We start from the raw sequence: 22290 nt of genomic DNA on the forward strand, positions 1-22290 counted from the left end.
GGTGTATGGCAGGCAGCACAGTGAGAGTGTGGCGGCTGGAGAAAGTCTAGAGGAGACCTGCTGACCTGGCTTGGAAGCAGAGATACAGAAAGGGGGTAGGTTCCTAGTCTTCCCTCAAAGGATACATCCCCAGAAACCTTGCTTCTTTTCACCTAGGCCTCATCTTGTGAATTATCTGCAAGCCCTTGATAGTTTCATTATCAGTAGCATGGCAGGCTGGTGACCAAGCTTTTGACTCATAGGCATTTGTGGGGAACTCTAGATTCAAACTATCACAGGGACAAATTCTAAGGGAAAATAGAACTTAGCAGGGCTGACTTAAAGAAAATAAAAAGCCTGAGTGTTGTTTTTTTTTTTTTCCTACAGCTATGGCAGAAATTGAATTAAGAGTTAAATTTTTCCAATAATGAAAACACCAGGCCAGATGTTTTTGTAGATTCTACCAAATTGGCGACTAATAGACCTTTCCAGATATTACACAACTCTCCCAGAGAAAAGCGGAAATGGAAACTCTTCAGTCAGTATAGTCTTGAGTCCAAAATCACAGAAGGATAGGATAAGGAAGTAAGCTAAAGACAGGTCTTATTTGTGAACATAGGTTTAAGATTCATAAATAAGGGGCAGGGAGGAGATGAGGGAGGGAGGGTGGGATTGGGGAGGGAATGAGGGATACAGCTGGGATACAGAATTAACAAAATGTAACTAATGAGAAAAATAAAATTAAAAAAAGGATTCATAAATAAAATATCGGCAAGCCAGGAAAATAAAAAGTATATATGTATTTGCTGAAGCAGTTATTTCAGAAGTCTGCCATAAAATGTGCTGTTCATGCTATTAACTGTATGAAAGAGAAAAACCATAATTACTTCATTAGAAGTAGAAAAAATTAGACAAGATTATGCAAGACAGTGAGAAAAATGAGAATAGAACTTAATTAAAGATATCTAACAAAGACTTAGATGAAATATCTCTTACCACAAAAATGTAAAAGGTACTGTCCTTAAAACTCACTCTTAGTATCCATCCATGTATGAGAGAATCCAGCCAGTACAGAAAGACACAAAAGAAATTAGAAGGAAATAATCGAAATAGTTATTAATTTACAAACAATATTGCTATTGTACAATATCCAAAGTGCTTGCTAGCTTTTATTTATCATGTACTTTCTTATTAAAATACTAATATTTAGCAAGAAGTTAGGTGAAGATCTAAATAAGTACAGATCATTTGCCTTTCAGTATACCAACAACAAACAATAAACACTATTTGAAAATCACTTTTTATATTAGTAACAAAGTTATATAAAAGTTATTCTAGGCCATGGATAGCAAAATTTGAAATCATACAGTTATCTGATCTTTCCAAACATTTCTGTAGATGTATGCTACTGCATTTGAAATCTTTTTTGGTTTTTTGAGACAGGGCTTTTCTGTACAGCTTTGGCTGTTTTAGACTCGCTTTGTAGACCAGGCTGGCCTTGAAACTAACAGAGATCTGCCTGCCTCTGCCTCCCCAAGTGCTGGGATTTCAGGTATGTGCCACCACGCCTGTCTTTCATTTGAAATCTTATCAGAATATTTTGAAGACCTTAGCTGGGCTTTAATGGCACCTGCCCATCACCAACACTTGGAAGGGAGAGGCAGGGGATCAGGAGTTTAGGGTCATCCTCTGCTGTGTAAGTAATTTGAGTCCAGCCTGGATTACATGAGAATGTGTGTGTGTGTGTGTGTGTGTGTGTGTGTGTGTGTGTGTATGTGTGTGTGTGTGTACCCTTGAGAAAATGATTATAAAATTTATAAAGATAATCAGAGGTCCAAGAATAATTAGAACACTCTAAAGGCATGCATGGGGCACTTGCATTAAACATCAAAAGCCAGTAATAATTTCAAAAGTGTTATACTGCTGCAGGAACAAGTAGACTCTTGGATACGACAATGACTGACAAAAAAAGATATTTACATTAAAGGACTTGACTGAACTGGTATTGTACACTCCACGGGAGAATATCTGTTTCAGGTTTTGACTTGAGACAATTAATTATCAAAATGAAAAAGAAAACAAAATTGAGTCTCTAACTCACATGGTACATAAAGATAAATTCACAAGGGAGAGCTTTTGAGGAATATATCGGGGTATTTGTATGATCTATGAGCCAAATGCTTTAGCAAGTCATGTAAGGCATTTATGAATGGTACATAAACCTGCCAGGAGATGTTCAACTTTGTCAGTCCTCAGGGATGTTCATGTTATGGCTGGTGAGAGCATTATTACTCATTCACTTGGCAAAAATTCAGAAATCTATGAAGATCAAGTTTCCTTGGCTTTATCAAACACGATAAGTAGGTCTAGAGAGAAAGAAACATGTTGAAAAAAAAAGTCTTCTATGCTGCTCAATATTTTACTGTGACCTCACTTAAAAATCCCTTCAGAAAATACCAGAAACAGAAGGTAAGACTTAGTGTCTCCCCAGGGTCAGATGATTGTTCAAGGTTCCTGAATAAACTACATTGAAAAAAAAAAAAAAAGACTTAGTGTCATTTTGATTTAGAAACAAAAATGGTGTTCATGTCCATGGTAAGAAATAATATGTCAGCTTTCACTTAAAACAGATTTCTCTCTCTCTCTCTCTCTCTCTCTCTCTCTCTCTCTCTCTCTCTTTCTCTTTCTGGCTTTCTCTAATTAGATTTCACCAGAACTGAACATTTTCTTGAAGGAATATTATCTAGTTTTATACTTTACCTTTTTTATGTTATGGTCTGAGGTTCTCCTTCACCTGTTGGAATCTCAATAGATTTGTTTTATATATTCCTTTCAGGAGGATAAGAAGTCTAGGTAGGAAATTAGAGGAACCTACAACTGTGGAAAATTCTCCTTTTTAAGAATTACACACTGTAAGCCAAGTGTGGTAGAACACCCCTTTAATTCCAGCTCTTGGGAGGTAGAGAGATGGACCCCTGAGTTTAAGGCCAGCCTGGTCTACAGAGCAAGTTCTAGGACAGCCAGGGTTACATCCCCATGTGCAAAAAAATTGCACACAACATTTTACATGGCTTGGAACTGGAAGCCTGAGAGGGTGATGAGGGAATGAAGGGCACAGAAAAGCTGGCACTGGGTGGGTTCTGCCCACTCTAATGGAGGACACCTGAAAGGCAATAACCTGGAAACTCAGTGCTTTCATTATGGACAGCACAGGAGCAGAGGTTAGCTACCCCTGGTAGGAGGATTTCTAGGGGCACAGTCTCAGGTTGCAGTCATTCAGGAGGACAAAGCTGCAGTCATTTGTTTTTTGCACACACTGTCAACATTCACAAAGGGACCAGAGCAAGGCTTTGCCAGTTCCCTGAACCTGACTCTCAACTGGGGAAGGCATTGCCAATTTCTATGGGTTTCAGGCATTGAGGTTCTTGTCAATTGCAAATATTCACTCAGAACTTCATCCTTCCCTTACACATTTACTCAGGGCTTCCTCTGCTTCTCACAATTATGTTGACACGTGTGTGTGTGTGTGTGTGTGTTTACATGTGTGGGAGTTAAAGGACAACTTGTGGAAGTTATTTTTCTTCCAACCATGTGGGTTGCAGGGATTGAACCCATGTTGTCAGGCTTGGTGGCAAGTGCCTCTACAGCCCCAGAAACATTCCACTTTTTGTTGTCAGATTTACAGGGTGAAAGTTGAGAAGAGAACTAATCAGAAAAGGGATATCTTTGCAGTATCATTTCTGTGCTAGGATGAAATTACTTTGCAGGGCAGATGCTATCATGTTCCTAGTTTTGACTATGCGTATTATGTTTCCAATAGACAGTGGACAGAAGCCTGTTATAGTCACCACACCAGCAAATGTAGAGGTGATGGACGGAGACTTTGTGACTTTGTCTTGCAATGCCACGGGAGTGCCTGTCCCCGTCATTCATTGGTACGGCCGCCATGGATTGATAACCAGCCATCCATCACAGGTCCTTAGGTCTAAGTCCCGAAAGTCCCACCTGTTCCGACCTGGGGACCTGGACCTGGAGCCTGTCTACCTCATCATGTCCCGAGCTGGCTCAAGCTCTCTGTCTATCCAGTCAGTTACTCGGGAGCATGCTGGGAAATACACCTGTGAAGCTACAAACAAACACGGCACCTCACAGTCGGAAGTGCTCCTCACAGTTGGTGAGTTGCTTTCAGCAGTTTTTTTTCTCAGTAGAACAGTACCTTTTTATTGTAGGGGAAAAGATGATTCGAAATGTTATTTTAATGGATGTATGTTTTCCCAGTTGCAATGAAGTGCAGGGCTGTGTTTGGAGGTATTTTGTTGGACAGGAACCACGTGGGCTTTGGTCTCCATTTCTTATTTAACTCTTACTTGGGAATGAGCTCAAAATATAATCTGTCTTCATGATTAATGGCTTTGGGTTTTGAAGGCACTGAAGAGGTTATTTCATAGGAGGAGAGCTTGAAGAGTAAGATCCAAAGTCTGAAGGCTTGGCTTGTTTTGAGAAGGTAGACCTAGGGTTCTATCAAATACCCCTATGTGGCTATATGTTATTTTTCTAATGGGATATATAATAGTATTATATTCCATTGATTTGACATGGCTATGACTTCATAGTTTCATGCGATTTTTGAGGTCTCCAGTTCTGACCTTGCACCAGTGTGCATGTAGAGCAGCATTTCCCGATGTGTGTAGATTGTGGAGTGGCTGTTAAGGTAGTTGATTATCAGTCGGTTGTCAGTGAGCTGAGCAGATTGTTGTTGTGTTTGTCTTCTGAGACACAGGGCATGCAGTACTGCTTTAGAATGGGGACATGAGGTTCTTGCCCTAGGCACTCCTTAAAGGGCTTCATGTGACCTTTTTTTCTGCCTGAATCCTTTGATTGATGTCTCTTCTGGTCATAGACCTGTGGGTTCAAGGTCAGTGTCTATCCTGGAGTTCGCACTCTTCTCTGCACATAGTGGCTCTGGGGCTCCTTAGTTCCCTGCCTTAATTATTTCCCAGGCTAGCTTGGGTGTTCTTTCCTGTCCTGTCCTCTATAGATGTCCTAAAAGCGGAGGAGTTGCCTTGGGTGGTCTTGGCAGAGAAATGCTGGTGCTAGAGTTTGGCTGTTAGCATAGCTGTTTGTTTTCTGTTGTCAAAAGGGAGTCTCTAGATCTGGAGGCCAGAAGAGAAGTGTGGGAAAGCTAGGGACCTGCACTCTTACACGTGCTGTCCAGTGCATCTTAGAGGTGGTACAGTGTGTGGCAATGAAGTCTACAGGCTGTGCTCAAATAATGCTCAATATTGCAACCACAGGCCAGTTGCTGAGCTCTGCTTGCTCCTGATCTGTGTCACTAATGTTCTGTTCATAGGATTCATATACAAGTCTAAGAGGTCAGGACAAGAAAACTGTTACAGTGCTGTCTGGTAATAGAAAACATTCTATAAATATAATGTATTAGGTTATGATTATTGCTGTCTAATTCCTGGTAAATTCTAGTTACTCGTCGTGGCGATGTTTGTGGCAGGAGGAGGTAGATGCTGACTTTAATAGCCTCAGAAGCAGTTGAGTATTATATAAATTTAGATATATGAGTATGCGTGTGCACATATGTGTGGATTTGCATATACATGTTCCACTAGGGAAAATAAGAGTGGCACAGATTAGAATTTTTAGCTGCTAGCAGGTCTGCACGAGCTGCTGGATAGAACTTAGCAGGTGCGATTGTTGTGCACAGCAGCACAAGGAGATATAGATTGTTATGGTTGTAGCTGATGGAACAAGATACTTTTCGTTAGTTCATAAGTCTTGATGTAGCAGCCCATTCCCAGGTTGCTTGGATACCGTGATGCCATCATTGGTCACCGCCCACAGGGCGGGATAAAAGGACCCCTGCCTCTTACCTCTTTCTCTTGCTCTCACCCCTCTCTTTGTTGGGCCACCTCCTCCCACCATGTCTTTCTCTCTCTCTCTTTCTCTTTCCCTCTCTCTCTCCATCGCCTGCCAATAAACTTTCATATAATATCTGTTGTATGCATCATATTTAAATGCTAACACTTTTTCTCTCACACTTTAAGTATGAGATATCTGAGACACTTAAATTTTATAATCCTGCTTGCTTACATTAGATCTTTAATCCTGTCCGGTAAATGCCATTTACAGAGTTTTGTTAAGGATAAAATGAAATAGAGATAATATCTCTGAGCACTTGCGAAAATCTAGGCAGTCCTCAATTTAAGAAGATTTCCCTTAAAATTTTTCAATTTAAAACAGTGGTATGAAAGTGATACACATTCAGTAGAAACAACGCCTTCTCCTGGGAGAAGAGCTGTGGTGCTCTGACCTTGGGCAGTAGCCGTGAGCTGTTCCTCCCTGTCAGCCATTCCAGGAGAGAGGGACATAGACCTGTGCTGTTGCCAAGTGATGGTGTCTGATGGGTCGGGAATATTAAATGTACTTTTTCCACTTAATATTTTAATTTATGATGAGTTTATTGGGCCGAGATCTTTAAACAGTATCTAATGTAATCTTTTAATGACTGAAAGTGTATTATTTGCAACAGTAGAGATTACTTAATCTCCCCCCCCCCCCCATTTTAAAAGTTGTGGCAGGCTGCACAGCACCTGAAGTAACAGAAATGGAATTGTGATGCTCTTTCAGTGGGCAGGCTGCAGAATAGCATTTTCCTGACACATTATAAACTGAGGTGCGTAGTATGGAAACCTTTTTGTGGCCAGATACCACCACTTCCCAGTGGTCAGCTGTCCGGAGGATCCAGGAAACTACTAATGAAACAAGAGTCTTTCCCTACCACCCAAGCCACAGCTAATCCCCTTTAGTTGGAGCTCATTTTTCAGTAGGAGCAAGCACAACATCCTCCCTGAATGTCCGCTCGGCCCTGACTCACTGGGTAAACATGCTCCTTCCAGGAGCAATATTTTGAAGTTGTCTCAGTGACCTTAGTTTTCTTCTGCACTGCTTCACACTAGCTTCTTATTTTCTTTGACGAAGGATGATTCTAGGACATTTTTCTTCTTAAACTAACAGGAACCTGACTTTACACTTTAGTCTGGGTCTTGTTGGTTTTTTATTTATATGTGGTTCTAAAATCATACCTTTCTTTTAGCAGGAGTCAGACTTCATTGTACAGGTAAATGTTCCCCTTTATAAAGGAGTGAATAATAGGGGACCAGTGTTAATATCACCGGAGGGAAACCAAGCTGTCATTCCTTAGGTTTTATTACATTGACAGCTTATTTTGTCTCTACAGATCTCTCACATTTTCCTGTTCTTCTCACAGATTCCTACTAACATTCTTCTATAAGCTGTCATCTTAGATTCTGGAACTCCATTTCACCTGTAAAGCGGGAGGAAGTACTCCTCTCCACCCAAGAATTAAATGAGATGATTCATGTTAGATAACATGTACCATTCTTGGCAAAAAAAAAAAGAAATTCTCAATAGTTTTGGATATATTGCTTTGATATCCTGCTATACACTTTGAGACCTTCTGTGGTAGGATTCTGTCCTGTTTCCTGTCTTCTCCCACTTCTGATGTCCATCCTGTTTGCCCTTCTGAATGAGGATTAAGCATCTTCTTAGGGTCCTCCTTGTGTTTTAGCTTCTTTAGGAGATTTTAGTATGCTTATCCTGTATTATATGTCTCATATCCATTTATAAGTGAGGATATACCATGTGTGTCTTTCTGCTTCTGGGTTATCTCACTCAGGATGACCTTTTCTAGTTCTATTCATTATAGAGTGGCATCTTTTAAATGATAGTTTAATTCCTCGAGAGTTTTATACCATTTATTTTGAACATGTTTGCCCTTTCTTCTCCAGCTCGTCCCATAATGACCCTCTCTACCTTACCATCCTGTCCTACCCAACTTTGAGATTATTTTTCCTAACAAGTCCACTTTGTATTGAGCAGCTGGTTTTGGGAGCGGGGCTGCCAGGGTGCATGGTTAACCTACCAGAGGCCACATCATTAAAGAAAACCGAGTCTTCCTCTCCCAGCAGCTACCATAGCAGTTCTGTGCCCACCTCAGTCCCTATATGCTGGGATTTTGTCTGGTCACGTGACGTCTGCAGTCAAGAAGCAGAGCGGGAGAGGAGCACTGGTGTCCAGCTGGCATTCCCTTTTTCTTCTCAGCCCAGGATCCAGCCCAGAGAATGGTGCTACCTGTTTTAGGGATGGATCTTCTCACTTCAGTTAATCCAGTCTAGAAACTGCCTCCTGACCATGTCTAGAGGTTTGCTTCTGTGGAGATTAGAAGTCCCATCAAGATGGCCCATCACAGGTGGAATACCTGTTGATAAGTACCTACTGTAATGACTCACACAGCCCTTTGGCTATTTCATTCCACTCTTTTCTGTTCTACATCCATCTGGGCTGTTCTTTCCTTTGACTTTCTTGTTTTGGGGTCAGTAATTTGTATGTTGGCTATAATTAAAGCACACAGCCAACGTAGCTTCATTCTCATGTGGACTTTTGTGGAAGTGGAACCTCATCTTCAAGTCTGTCTAGAAAATCTGTACACAAGACCAGCTGGCACATGACTGTGGAGCAGCCAAAGCATAAGAGCAAAAGTGCAGGCAGAAGAAACAGGGCTTCCTGAGGCTTAGGCTGAGACTCAGGGCTGGAGGGCACTGCATAAGTGGGAATTCTGGTAGTAACTTTGGAAACCAGTTTTCCAGAGGGTGAGAGAACAATACTGGCCATTAAAACCAAAACCAAAAATCAAAACCAAACCAAACAAAAAAAAAATATTTGCTGTGCATGTGGGGAGGGGTGTGAATAACATGGTATGCCTGTGGAGGTCAGAGGGCAACTTGTAGCAGCTGGTTTGAGCCTACTGTGTGGTTCCAGGTTGTCAGGCTTGGCAGCAGGTGTCTTGGTCCACTGAGCCATCTCACTATCGTCCATGTTTTTCTTCTATCACTTTGTTCACAGTAGAATACATTATTCATTATGTTAAACTCACCAAGTCTTTCAAATTGAGTTAGTTACTCCCCCCCCAAAAAAAACCCTGAATATTAATATAGAGCTAAGAAAAAAAATGTCTTTTCACTGGTCAACTGTTGTGTCATGCTATTGGTTTTCCAAACTATCTCTTTGTTTTCCAATGAGCAGACAGATTGACAACAGAAATTATATGTCACTCTGAACAAAACAGTGAAATGTCACTTATTTTAATGTCTTGGATTCAAGTTGTGGTAATAATGTCAATGTGGGCACTGATACTAACTGGGTAGAAGATGCTGGAAAAGTAAACTTCTTCAACCAGTCTCCCCTTATTCCTCTCTCCCTCTCTGCAGTTCCTTTTGAAACAAATACAAGAGCAGAGTCAGTCACACCTTCTGAAGCTGCTCAGAATGATGAACGAGACCCGAGAGATGATTCTGAGTCCAGCTTGCTGAACGTGTTTCCAGTGAAGGTGCATGCCAGTGGAATGGCATTGCCAGCAGAGAACAATGCCTCCGTCCCTGATGCTCCTAACATCCTGAGCCCCCCACAGACCCACATGCCAGACACGTACAACCTGGTGTGGAGGGCAGGGAGGGATGGCGGGCTGCCCATCAATGCCTATTTTGTGAAGTACCGAAAGGTAATGCCTGCTCATTCATTTTCATCTTCTTATTCCTTAACCCTGTGTATGTGTGAGACATTTCCTTATGTTTTACATTTATGTGAGGGTAGAAAGCGAGTGTTCCAGAATATGTTTGTCAGAGGAATCCTCACCAGTCATGCTAGATTGACAGATCTTGAGAAACTAGTAAGAATAATGTATAACTATTTTTTCCCCAAATTGAAGTTTGAATCCAAAGTAACATAACATTTTCCCTCCCTACTTACTTTCCTCTCTTCTCTCTCTCTCTCTCTCTCTCTCTCTCTCTCTCTCTCTCTCTCTCTCTCTTTCTCTCCTTTCTTCCTTTCCACCTTGTGCTAGGGTATGGAACTCAAGGCTTCAAGCTAGGCTAGTGATTACCACTGAACGCTGCCTCTAGTCCCTGTCACCATTTTCTATCAAATCTCATGTTTTAAACCACTGGGCATCAACTTTGAAAACTGTAATTTTGTCCTTTGCTAAGGTTATAGAATACTCATCAAATAAAGATTGCCTGTTGGGGCAAAGTCCTCTGGTATCATCTATGACCATTCATTATAGGCTGGCCTCGTACTGATGCTAGTATCTTTAAACGGTTTGGTTATTTATTTTGGTCATGCATGAGCATGTATGTGTTGTTTCTTTGTGTGATATTTTTCCTCTGCAAGCTTGTATTAAAGCAAAATTTAATTATATTAATACCTTAACAAGATTAATACATTTCATAAGCTGAAAGGCATTGTAGCTCTTGCTCACAATAACCTGAAACCTTCTTTGGAATTAGACGAATGCTAGTTTTTGTGTAATTTCCTGTCCTTCACCTCTCATTATTCTGGCTTTCTCTTGAGCAGCTGGATGATGGTACTGGTACAGTGGGCAGCTGGCACACGGTTCGTGTCCCAGGGAGTGAAAATGAGCTGCATCTGACTGAGCTGGAGCCATCAAGTCTATATGAAGTTTTAATGGTGGCTAGAAGTGCAGTTGGTGAAGGACAGCCTGCCATGCTTACCTTCCGGACCAGCAAAGGTGAGTGTTGTCTTCCATCAAAGAGAACTGGCTACTTAATGCCAATTTATTAGTAAAAAAAATCCTCTTGGATAGTAGAAATCATAAGATATAAATCCATTATACACACACACACTGTAGAACCTTTTGAGAGTTTATATTTAGGTGGTTATATTATTTATTCCATTATAATATTTCATATATAGTTTTGCAAGTTCAGGATGAGCAGCATTAGGATGAGTGAGGCAGGTAAATGAGAGATATTCAAGTTGAGATCCAGCTTAGTGGAGCTTATGGCTCTGATGAGGAAGATAAATGCACACTCAAATAACAGCTCTAGACAACATTCAGTTCAGTTCCGGGATTTATCAAATGCTGACAGTGCATTGTGCAATATAGAAAATAGACAAAGCTAATCCTCATGTTCAGGTGGGAGGAGCATATCTCTAAGTTCTAAGCACATTGTGGGGTGGAGTGAACAAAGAAATAACTTCAGGGATGGACTTGGGAAGGGTCTGAGTTGGAGTTATTATAAGTAGCTAGGGATGTGTGCAGTATTAGCATGAAGATGTTTAAAGAAGGGGAAGTGGAAAGCCTTTGCACATCAGGGAGAGGAGGTTCCTGGCAGACACACTGGCATGTACCAAGGAGCAAAGAGTGGTGTGCTCAGTGTGCACACCAGGATCACCAAAGGGCCAAAGTGATGAAGCAAGGTGGGAAGATGTCTGGGTTTGTGTGTGACGGTGTGGCTCGGTCACACAAAACTCTGTGAAACTTGCCAAGTCTTTACTCGTGATGCGCATTGAGCGAGGAGGATCCGGAACATTGGTGCTGGAGTTACAGAGTCAGGCGTAATGGATGAACGTAGGGTGGGGAAAAGACAGAACAACATGAGCAGTACCATGACAGTTCCTGAAGGACCTTCCTGATAAGCAGCTTGTGAGGGGAGTCTAGGTAGAAGAGGCTATGCTGGAGTGGCCCAGATGAAGGGAAATCCTTCTGGGCAGAGAGGGGAACCCTAAAGAAGCATGTTCTACCCCACTGCTGGAAGAGAAATGGCCTCTGAGGATTAAGAAGAATGCATTCTGTGGCTTTGGGAAAAGACCCCGTTTGTTCGCTGTCCAGCAGAAATGAGTACTTTCCATTTTACATGAATCTTCAGTTAAATTTTCACCATTAGGCCCTAGTTATTTATAGTTTGACCTATAACCACTGAATAGCTGTTTTACTTTTACTTTAAAAACTAGAAAACAACAACAACAAAAATTTCATTTTTGTGTGCTGAAACATTAAAATTAGTATTGCATTTTTCTGTGAAACAACCTTAACAGAAGTTCCTTAATTATGAATATTATTTTGGAATGAATATGTTCAGCAAGAAGGAAAATGAGCTAATTGGAATCTTTGCTCAAGTCCTCATATGGCTTTCCTGCTTATGTTGTTATACTAGCCAAGGTTCTTTATAGAACAGAACCCATACAAGAACATAGATACAAACATAGACATAGACAGACATAGACATGGAAGGTTCTCTAGAAGAACAGAACCAATACAAGTACATAGACATTGACATTGTAGACAGAGACAGAGAGATAGAGACAGCCAGAAAGGTTCACGAAGAGCTCCTGGCCCTCAGTCAGTCATAGAGACTTTAAACACTGAAATCAGCAACAACAGCAGCAGCGTGATGAATCCACTTAGGGAAAAAGGGAAGCCAATCAAGCAAATCTGGCCTTCTACCAGAAGGATTTGGCATGGGTCTTCAGTTCTTTACATGAGGTTCTGTACTCAAATGATTCTAACTTGTGGCAAGCTTACATCAGAACCAATCATCACAGTTGTTTTTTTCTACATGTCAATTAAAGTAGTACCATGGAGAAAGACACATTTAGAGTTCTCTTAATAATACTAGAGAAAGACAAAGCATTTGTCCTAGTTCCTGACATCAGCTAAGTGTGAGGGAGATAGTGTGTTTAACACAGAAATACAGATCTTCATAGCAAGTTATGTTTTATAGTATTTTCTATTTTTTTTAATGTATATAAGCTTATTGTTCTTTGTTTCACTACTTTACAGAAAAAATGGCATCATCAAAAAACACCCAGGCATCTTTTCCACCTGTGGGCAGCATCCCTAAGCGGCCTGTTATTTCAGAGGCTTCCAACAGCAATTTTGGAGTTGTGCTTACAGATTCCTCTAGGCATAGTGGAGGTAGAGTCTTTATCTTCTTTGTTGATAAATGTCACTGTCCTGTTTCACTTTCCATGGATGGGATAGAATGGGACATTGTTCATTTAGGTTATGTTCTACACTGCATAGCTATTTTGTGCGCGCGTGTGTGTGTGTGTGTGTGTGTGTGTGTGTGTGTGTGTGAGAGAGAGAGAGAGAGAGAGAGAGAGAGAGAGAGAGAGAGAGAGAGTGAGAGTAATGAGTATAGGTCTGAAGTTAATGCTGGTGTCTTCCCTGGTCACACTCCACTGTATATTCTGAGGCAGAGTTTTTCCCTCGCTTGGGGTTGATTCTGGTTAATCTAGCTAACTGGCTTGCTGAGCAAACCCTGTCTCTTGTTTGCTGAGAGCTGAGATTCTGGGGTCTGCCACAACTATCTGGCTGGACTGTGAGTTTTGGAGATCCCAAATCTGGTCCACACTTGCCCAGCAAATGCTTCTCCAGAAGAAACCATGTCTCTAGCCTGAGCATTGCTCTTTCAGATCCCATTTCAACTATTAAACGTTAGCAGTCTAGTGCCACAACATGATACTTTATTCAGCATGATAAAAATGTTCTACAACTAAGTCTTTATAATTCACAAAGATTTTTTTTCCTTCTCTTTGGCAAGAAAATAATTTATATTTTAAATTCTGAAAGTAGTTCTGTATGTGTTTGTGTGCGTGTGTGAGAGATTAGTTATCTAAGTGTGTATTATATCTGTACCAGTGATAGATTATTTTGCTAAAAGATTATGTGTCATATTTATGTGTCAACTACTTTTATTGCTATACTTAATTAATCTTATGGAATTTAAATGGGCGGTAAAATTTCGTTGTAATTTTAAATTTAACATTTTATTAACTCTAGCCTAATGTGGTTGTGTGTGTGTGTAATGTTGGGGAATTAAGCACAGGGCCATGTGCATGCCAGGCAAGTGTTGTGCCACAGCGGCATACCCTGCTATCAAGCCATTTTTGGTAATTATGATAAGTCAGGACATATAGGGAATACTTAACAGCTTGCTACTATGATCTACGAGTATCCATACTTCCCTTTTACATTTGTATAGTTTCCTGTGAATTGGTCTCATACAAAAACTGATCCTAGTTCTCTGAGCTGCCCTCTTCAGTGTTGTGAACCTTACTTAGCTGAGGAACCCCACTTTAAAGCTGCTGTTGGTTACCTTAAGCACACTACATATGTGAATATCAGTGCTGTGAGTGTGAAGACATCCTTAGACTAGTCACTTAACTCAACATGTAGAAGTCAGTAACTGCCAGCACAGCAGGGATAAAATAGTCCTTGCTCTCAAGGATTTAAAGTATAGAGGGTGATTCAGACATCTGAACACACACACCTGTGAGTTGACTGCTAAAAAGAAGAGAGTTCAACCCATAGCAACAGAATAGATAATATGCACAGCCATGCCAGTGACAGCCCGCTTGTCCATTCTGCCTATGTTTATACTCCTGATGTTCTGGGATCCGAGGAGAGATGCCCAGTTCATCTGCTTGATACAGAGGAGGTCACACAGTGTTCGCAGGGCTGATGGGCAACTTGAGCTAAGCCCCAGAAGACAAGAATGATGCTTCCAGATGAAGGAACAGGAAACGCAGAAACACCTTCTATAGCAGATGGACAAGTGACACATCACATTCAGTGTAGAGATTAGATTTCATTTAGTGTGGCGTTGTTGTTGGAGATGATGATGGTGTAAGGAAGCAGATAGGTGCATTCATGCTACCCACGCAAAAAAAAAAAACCTAAAAGATTTTAAAGAGGAAGAAATGCAAAAGATGCACCTAGAGAAATATGAAGATGACACCAGTGAATGAAGGCGAAGGAGGATGTAGCTGAGGGAGCTCGGGTGTGGGCTGCAAGGAGCCTTTTACAAGATGAGTGGGTGATCAAAGACTGTAGGTAAAGATTATGGATTTAGGTGAAGATTACTTTGAATTCTCCAAGCTGAAATACGCATATAAAATCATTTGCTTGCTGCTTATAACAAGCTTACCAGGAGGAGAGCATGTCTTCTTTCCAGATAAGAAAACAGGCTGTGAGGTTTCAGTGTGAGAGGCGGGGGTGGAGCTGCTGCTGCTCTGGTTGCAGAGGCTGACTGTGTTCCTCTCTCCTCAGTAACTTTCTTTCCTATCTGACCTGTGGCAGTTGGTGAGTTTGAATCTTGCAAAGTCACCCTGAGAAAGTCACTCGATTTTCTGTAAAGATCTGCATTAACATTTCTGCTCATTCTGTTTCCATTGCTTTCTAGTGGAAAGGAATCTAGTAAGTATCACCCGGCTGCCTGCTAATACCTGCTGCTGTTTATCCTTTAAGCCATTTGCTTTGTAACACACCCTGGCTTTCTGCATACAGTGTGACTTCCTCCGTCCTTAGAAGCGAGGGTTGAAGAGATACTGGATAAGTTGCTTGAGAGCATGGACGCAGGAGAAAGACAGGCTTCCTTCCTTAGTGTCTTCACCAATTCTGTCATCATGGCTCAGGTTGCCCTTCCATGTCCATTTAAAAACTCAGCTGTCTGCACACCAAAAGACCCACTGGCTGGCTGAGAACTGGATGTCCACAGAATTCACAAGTGGCCAAAGTGAAAGCAGAATGGCAGTTTACAGGGGTGCAGTGTAACTATTTTGTGGGCCCTCCTTAGGACTTCCGAAGGAATCCAGATTGCTTACTCAGCAAGGGAATTTAGGCCTCTGATTTAAATGCTGGTGACCTCACCCCCGATGTTTCCATCTGCCACAGGGTCTCTTCCTTCTAACCTGTGGCATAGGACAACACCTGTGCCTTGGCAGTGTTCCCTGCAAGCTGTTGGACATGACTCTGACCCACTTTCTGTATGTTGGTGTCATCTTCCTGTGGCACTGTTCCTGTCTTCCTCATATCCTTTCCCTTTCTTGTTACCCTGTTAGTATTGATTTTGTCATATTGTATCCATACATGTACTCACAGACTGTTTCAAAGCAGTAATTCCTGGGGTTTTGAGGCATATTAAAGGAGGGTAATAGTTAACAATGTATCAGTAGGTTGTTGGTTTGTTTTATATAATTTGGAAAACATTTCAAATAACATTTGTGAGAATTATTTATATACCATAACCAAAAACATAATTACTTGTACACTGCTTTAGCCATAAATCTAAAACAGTAGCAGAAACTATCATATTCATTAACTTTCATTCTTTGTGAGTTAATTTTCATATCTGTAATCATTTGACTCTTCCTTCCTTCCTTCTTCCTTTCTCCCGCCCTCCCTCCCTTCCTTCCTTCCTGTTTCCTGTATTTCCTTCCTTCTACATCTTATTTCCCATCAGCTTTTAAAGAGAACAGAGAGTCAGGTTTTAATTGTGACAATGGCAAAAAAAAAAAAAAAAAAAAAAAAAAAAAAATTGTGGAGAGACCTTTAGCACAGGGTTTGGAATTTAGGTTACCCCTCTTTCTGATACCGTGGTGATAGTGAAATAAATGTTCCAATTTTTAGTCCCAGAGGCACCAGATCGGCCTACTATCTCTACGGCATCAGAGACCTCAGTCTACGTAACTTGGATTCCCCGGGCAAATGGTGGTTCTCCAATCACTGCCTTCAAGGTGGAATATAAACGGATGAGGAGTAGTGATTGGCTGGTGGCTGCTGAGGATATCCCTCCCTCCAAACTTTCTGTGGAAGTACGCAGTTTAGAACCAGGTGATAATACTTTTGTTATTGTTGTTAAAGTGATAATCAAATGCTTATTTTGAAAATAAAATATGAAGAAGAGAATAAACTATCTGAACTATACCCATGCATAGACAGTGTTTATAATTTGGTATATTTCTTCCTAGCCTTTTTGTCCCCTCTGTGCATTTATATGCCCTGGAATCTTGTCATAAATACAGTTTTGCATCCCTCGTTTTATGTCTAACTTTATAAGTATATCATCCTCTGCTTAACTATTTTTGTTGTTTTAGTGGTGGAAATTGAATCCAAGGCCTTGTGCATGCCAAGCAAGCACTCAGCCACTGAGCTACATCCCCACCCCTCAACTATTCTTCATTCCTAGATTTTAAATTGTTTCTCTAGTCCCATTACCCCCAAAACTTGAGGCTGTTAAAAAGATTGTTAGTAAAAGGAAAAAAAAGTGTGAATAAACTTATACTTTTGTTTGGGCTCATGACCACTTTTGCTCCTGCAGTTTTGAATATTCAAGTGTAGCAGATGTTAGTGTCTAATTGTATTGGGAGAAGGCAGCAGTTTTAGCTATGGGTGGAACTAAGTAGTATATTTTTAGACTGAAAAACTTCCAGTGATTGTATTTGAGTGATAAGAAAACTTTCTTTAGAATTTTAATTTATTCTTCAGATGCATCATAGCATTATTACAGGACTTTTTTTTTTTTTTTTAAATATTTACAAGTGTTTTGTTTTTGTGCCATCCCCCAAGGTTCAACATACAAATTTAGGGTCATTGCTATCAACCATTATGGAGAGAGTTTTCGGAGCTCGGCATCCCGTCCTTATCAGGTGGCTGGCTTCCCAAATCGTTTCTCCAACCGCCCAATAACTGGACCTCATATTGCCTACACAGAGGCTGTCAGCGATACTCAGATCATGCTAAAGTGGACGGTACGTAAGTGAACTTCTTATCAATAAGATTTCATGCCAGCAGTATAATGTTCTTGTGATGTGACACTATGAGCTGTTTAGCTTCTAATTGCAGGGAAATAGAAAGGTGCTGATGCTTATCCGAAACACATTCTAAGAGACAGGATTAAAATAAAATTATTATTTTGCTCTCATCCAAATGTTGTTAACAATTAACACTTTATGATTCGTGGAGGAATTTGAATTCAACAATGTGGCTGCTCTAGCAAGGGATCACATCTAAAGACCTTCTAGGTCTATGTGATCTGGATGGAATGAAAACATGCCCACGATTACAGTCTGATCCGGCTGGAATACAGATATGCCCTTAGTATATACACTTTTAATCTCAAACAAAAGTAAGATTAAGTCTACCCTCATCTGAGGATATAAAAACATCTACAATGACTTATTCTTTTTGACCCAGTGTACATTTATTTTTGAAGCTAATGAAATGTATGCTGTTTTATTTTTGTTTAGTTCTGTAGTAAGCTAAATGCTCAGATACCTTTGAATATCTCTGAATCAGGCTAAAAAATGGCCACTACATATATTGCAAAACAAAGCTAGAGAAACATCATCATAGAGATAAGGAAATTTAGATATTACTTTTATTTTTGCCTTTGACAAGTCTTTGCTTCTGTTTTCTAGTATATTCCATCAAGTAACAATAACACTCCCATTCAAGGATTTTATATCTATTATCGACCAACAGATAGTGACAATGACAGTGATTATAAGAGGGATGTTGTTGAAGGTGAGTCCCTTGGTTGGATGGGGCCCCTGTAAAGGTGTTTTTATGGGGAGGAGCTAGACATCCTGAACCTGTCATCACAGGCTTGGAGTGAGTTAGAACTGAGCTATTGAATTTGTTCCAATGCTTCTTTGACCCATCTACTGTGAGAATGAAGACCATTCTCAGTGGTCAGATGGTCGACAGTCCAGAAAATGTCAGCATCACTCTGAAGGGGCGCACAGTCATTGAGGCCCCAGGGGAACCCTGCGGAGGGACTTCAATCACATCAGTGTAGAGCTGAGTCTTCTTGGGAAGAAAAGGAAGAGGCTCCGGGCTGACAAATGGTGGGGTAGCAGAAAGGAACTGGCCACTGTCAGAACCACCTGCAGTCATGTTCAGAACATGATCAAGGGTGGTTCGCTGGGCTTCCGCTACAAGATGAGGTCTGTGTATGCGCACTTCCCCATCAACATCGTTACCCAGGAGAACAGGTCTTTGGTTAAAACCCGAAATTTCTTGGGTGAAAAATATATCTACAGGGTTCAGATGAGGACAGGTGTTGCTTGTTCTGTCTCTCAAGCCCAGATGGATGAATTAATCCTTGAAGAAAATGATATTGAACCTGTCTCAATTTCAGCGGCTCTGAAAGTTTGATTTGGGGTGTCTTTGAGAACAGTCAAAGACTTATCTTGAAAAAAAATTTGTTCTAATGAAGCCAAAATTCCCCAGATCTCTCTCTCTTTCTCTTTCTCTTCTTTCTCCCTCCTTCCTTCTCTTTCCCTCCCTCCCTTCCTCCAATGGCCTAATTTTGTTGCAGAGGCAGTTATAAACATATGAGAGAAGATGACTTGTCAGTGGTTCATCTGAAAAAGATTTTGACTTTTTTTTTTTTAATGACCACTAACTTGAATGTATAAATCAGTTGTAACTTCTTACTAAAGTCTTGTTCAAATAGTTTGTAGACCTCTGTACTGGGACAATCACATTTTAAGCATGCTACCTACTCCTAGAGCTGTTGAGAAGCTAGAGTGTTTTGTAGAAGAAATAAGAAACAGCCCAGGTTTGAAGGACATCAGTGCTGCTCCTCTGCTGGATTTAAGGTGCAGTGGCTGATGGCTGTTATGACCTGTTTGGTCTCATCTCCACCCTTTGCCTTTTACATCTTTTCTCATCGTGGACACCAGCCTCAGGTCCTTGGTGCAGGATGGTTCCTGTCACCCACCGTTCCCCTTTCCTAACAATTTGCATGGGTATTCTCACTCTTTTCTGGGACTTTGTATGCCTTTTCCTCAGACCAGATCTTCCCTGAAGTTCTAACCAAAATTAAACCCTTTGTGTTTATTTCATAGCATTTAATCAAAATATAGATAAATGAGTATATGAAATTATATGCTCTTCTTACTAAATATTTACTTCCTTTGGACATGGGATCTTTATTCCCTCTGCTGTGTTCCCAGACCCTTTGGTGGTGAGGCATTTGGTATTGGATGAATCGATGCACTTGTGCACTTGTGAATGGAGTAAAAATAATAAAAATAATAAAAAAAAAAGCAGTGGGCATCTGTCACTGCTTGGGCTAAAAACAAAAAACAACATGAGAGTTGTGTTCAAACTGGCAGACATTTGTGTAGGAAGGGAGCTGCTTCTGTCTTATAACCAAGACAGATGGTTATAAGGAAATGAGATAGGGAAGACCTTTCTAACACAAATGTCTAGATTCTCTCACAGGGTAATAGGTTCCCTGAGTCTGGAAGCATCGAGTACAAGCCAGATGCTTGATTCTTGGTGATATCTTAGATGGGATTTTTTTTAAACCTTAGGTGGAACCATGTTTATTCATGTTGAGGGCACATCTTTGCCATTCTTTGTGCAGATAGCCAAAATGCCGACAGAAGAAGAGGGGATATGGCCTCTTATATGGGTAGAAATGACCTCTGTAGTCTGCAAGGGAAGATGGGAAGCATAGTCCTTCAGCAGGAAACTGGCATTGCTAACTGTTATTAATTAACAGTTAATATATATAGGATATATTAACTGAGAGGATATAAAAATGTATGGTAGAGGCATTATAGCTGGTTTTTGTTTGTTTGTTTGTTTTTGCTGAGGAGGGTCTTTGTGGGAGAGGATAGTTCTGGGTCCATCAGAGAGGGAGTCCTCTGGTCAAAAGGAGAGTCTTAAACTTGATCCATTGTGTTGGTTCAGGTGATTGCCATGCTGTATTCAGCAGTCAGAGCTAGTCCTTTCTCATTGTTGAGCACTGCAGCAGTCAAGGAGTCCAGCTGGTCCTGAAGGATGTTAAGCTGATCTGAGCGCCTGCCAAAGCCCTTATGCTCCTTGTTGGCTTCAAGGTAGGAGCGCAGGTGCTGGCTCTGGAGCTCCCTATCTGGATAGAGACTAGATTCTATTCTCAAAGCACCATGATTGAGCCCAGGTCGGAGGTATTCTCTTATCTAAACAAGAGTTGAATCTAACATGGCATGTTATAGCAAATTAATGAAGATGGTGGCTAAGTCACATGGCTTCAAGATGGCAGCAAGCCACATGGTACTCCCTTAGATAAATTCTTGGTGTGGGAGAAAAACTTATTCCAAGCTCTGTTTGCAGACCATGAGTCTGAATGTCTTAGTTGGATATATAGTTCAGTGGTAGAACATGTGCTTAGTAAGTTCTAGGCTCTGAGTTTTCTCTCTCTTTCTCTCTCTCTCTCTCTCTCTCTCTCTCTCACACAATACATTCCTGTATACATAAATACATATTACAAGAAAACTTGTCAGAAAATTGCCCTAGGCCTAGGATTTACCATATGACTTCCTGCCATTAAATACATAGTATTTTAAAAAATTAGTTAGTATGTTCTATCATATCAAATATTTTTTGAGGTTTTATTTTTTATCTTATATATATATGAATATTTGACTGCATGTATGTTTGTGTATTGTGTGTGCCTGGTGCCTAAAGAAGTCAGAAGAGGGTGTCAGATCCATTGGCACTGTAGTTAGTTGTCAGCTGCCGTGAAGGTGCTGGGACCAAATCAGGTCCTCTACAAAATGAGCAAGTGCTCCTGACTGCTGAGCCATCTTCCCAGCCCCTGTAGGATTTCTTTTAGTAATTATTCAGTAGAGTTACTTTTGTAACATAATAAGAACTTTACAGTCTGAGTATGGTAGCTGCACAGGACTACTCTTTGAATGAAGGAATGATTCTTTCTCCTTCTCTGTAATTTTCAGTGGCACACTTATTCTGTGCTCTCAGAAGGCAAGGCAGTGGCCATCTTGAGGGAGAGAAATGAACACAGGGAACACAGGAGGCAGTGGAATGGCAGCAGGGCTCTCTTCGGTGCCTTGGGCGTTTGGCTTGGGAACATTCAGCGCACTGCACATAGTGTGTGTGGCTCTTGAGCTTGCATACTTTCTGTCAATCAAAGGCTGTAGGAAAAAGCAGAAAGATAATTATGACTTCTCCATTTTGTTCTGCCCAAGCCTTTGTTTTAGTTTAGATGATTTAGAAGAATGGGGATATCAGTTTTTTATTTTTAAAACTCTTGACATTGGTTAAACATTTGGCATAAGATGGTTCTAAACACAGCAGATGTTGAGTGACGTGAATAGCTCTCTGTGTCTGTCCCTCTTCCTCACCTTCCTGCTTGTACTTTCTAGGAATCCCTGTGGGTTAGCAGTTTTTAAACTGTGCTCTTTAGAGGAATCTTTGAAACCGCTGTGAACTAAATGTGAGCCTGGGACTGAAGAGAATTTAACAGCACTTCATGTATAGCGGTGCTCACAGATGGGAGTTTCCATTGGTTCTCCCCAAGCTTGTTTATAAATGCATCACACTGAGCAGTTAGATGTTTAAGTGGGATCCACTGTACTGTGTAATTTGCTTATTCTTTATATTCAAGTTTACGCATTTGAAATTCTTCTGGTGGTGATGGAGGCTATTGGTTTATTCTCTAAATCCAAGGACAAAATGCTCATTTAAAATACACACCTAAAATTTTCTTCAAAGATTTGATTACTTTTTTGCATATTGATTCAAAATTTAGATCTCTCTCTCTCTCTCTCTCTCTCTCTCTCTAATGGTAAAGGCTATAAGAACACTCACATTTCTTATATTGTCTGATCTTCTAATTCTTTGCT

The 22290-nt window shown here is 40.7% G+C and overlaps 1 protein-coding gene and 1 pseudogene across 2 annotated transcripts in view; both read left to right on the forward strand.

Moving 5' to 3' along the window:
• The window catches only part of Cdon (cell adhesion associated, oncogene regulated), an 82526-nt gene that overhangs the window by 37889 nt on the left and 22347 nt on the right, over positions 1-22290 (forward strand). For both annotated transcript variants that reach the window (XM_021656271.2, XM_060371562.1), the window contains exons 8-14: positions 3800-4153; positions 9279-9568; positions 10420-10594; positions 12650-12784; positions 16280-16483; positions 17219-17400; positions 18070-18175. In XM_021656271.2, the coding sequence (XP_021511946.1) occupies positions 3800-4153; positions 9279-9568; positions 10420-10594; positions 12650-12784; positions 16280-16483; positions 17219-17400; positions 18070-18175 (1446 nt within the window). The remainder of the gene's footprint in view (positions 1-3799; positions 4154-9278; positions 9569-10419; positions 10595-12649; positions 12785-16279; positions 16484-17218; positions 17401-18069; positions 18176-22290) is intronic.
• LOC132648968 (large ribosomal subunit protein uL6-like) lies at positions 18184-19542 on the forward strand (annotated as a pseudogene).

The sequence above is a fragment of the Meriones unguiculatus genome, chromosome 1, assembly GCF_030254825.1.
Source record: "Meriones unguiculatus strain TT.TT164.6M chromosome 1, Bangor_MerUng_6.1, whole genome shotgun sequence".
NCBI lineage: Eukaryota > Metazoa > Chordata > Mammalia > Rodentia > Muridae > Meriones > Meriones unguiculatus.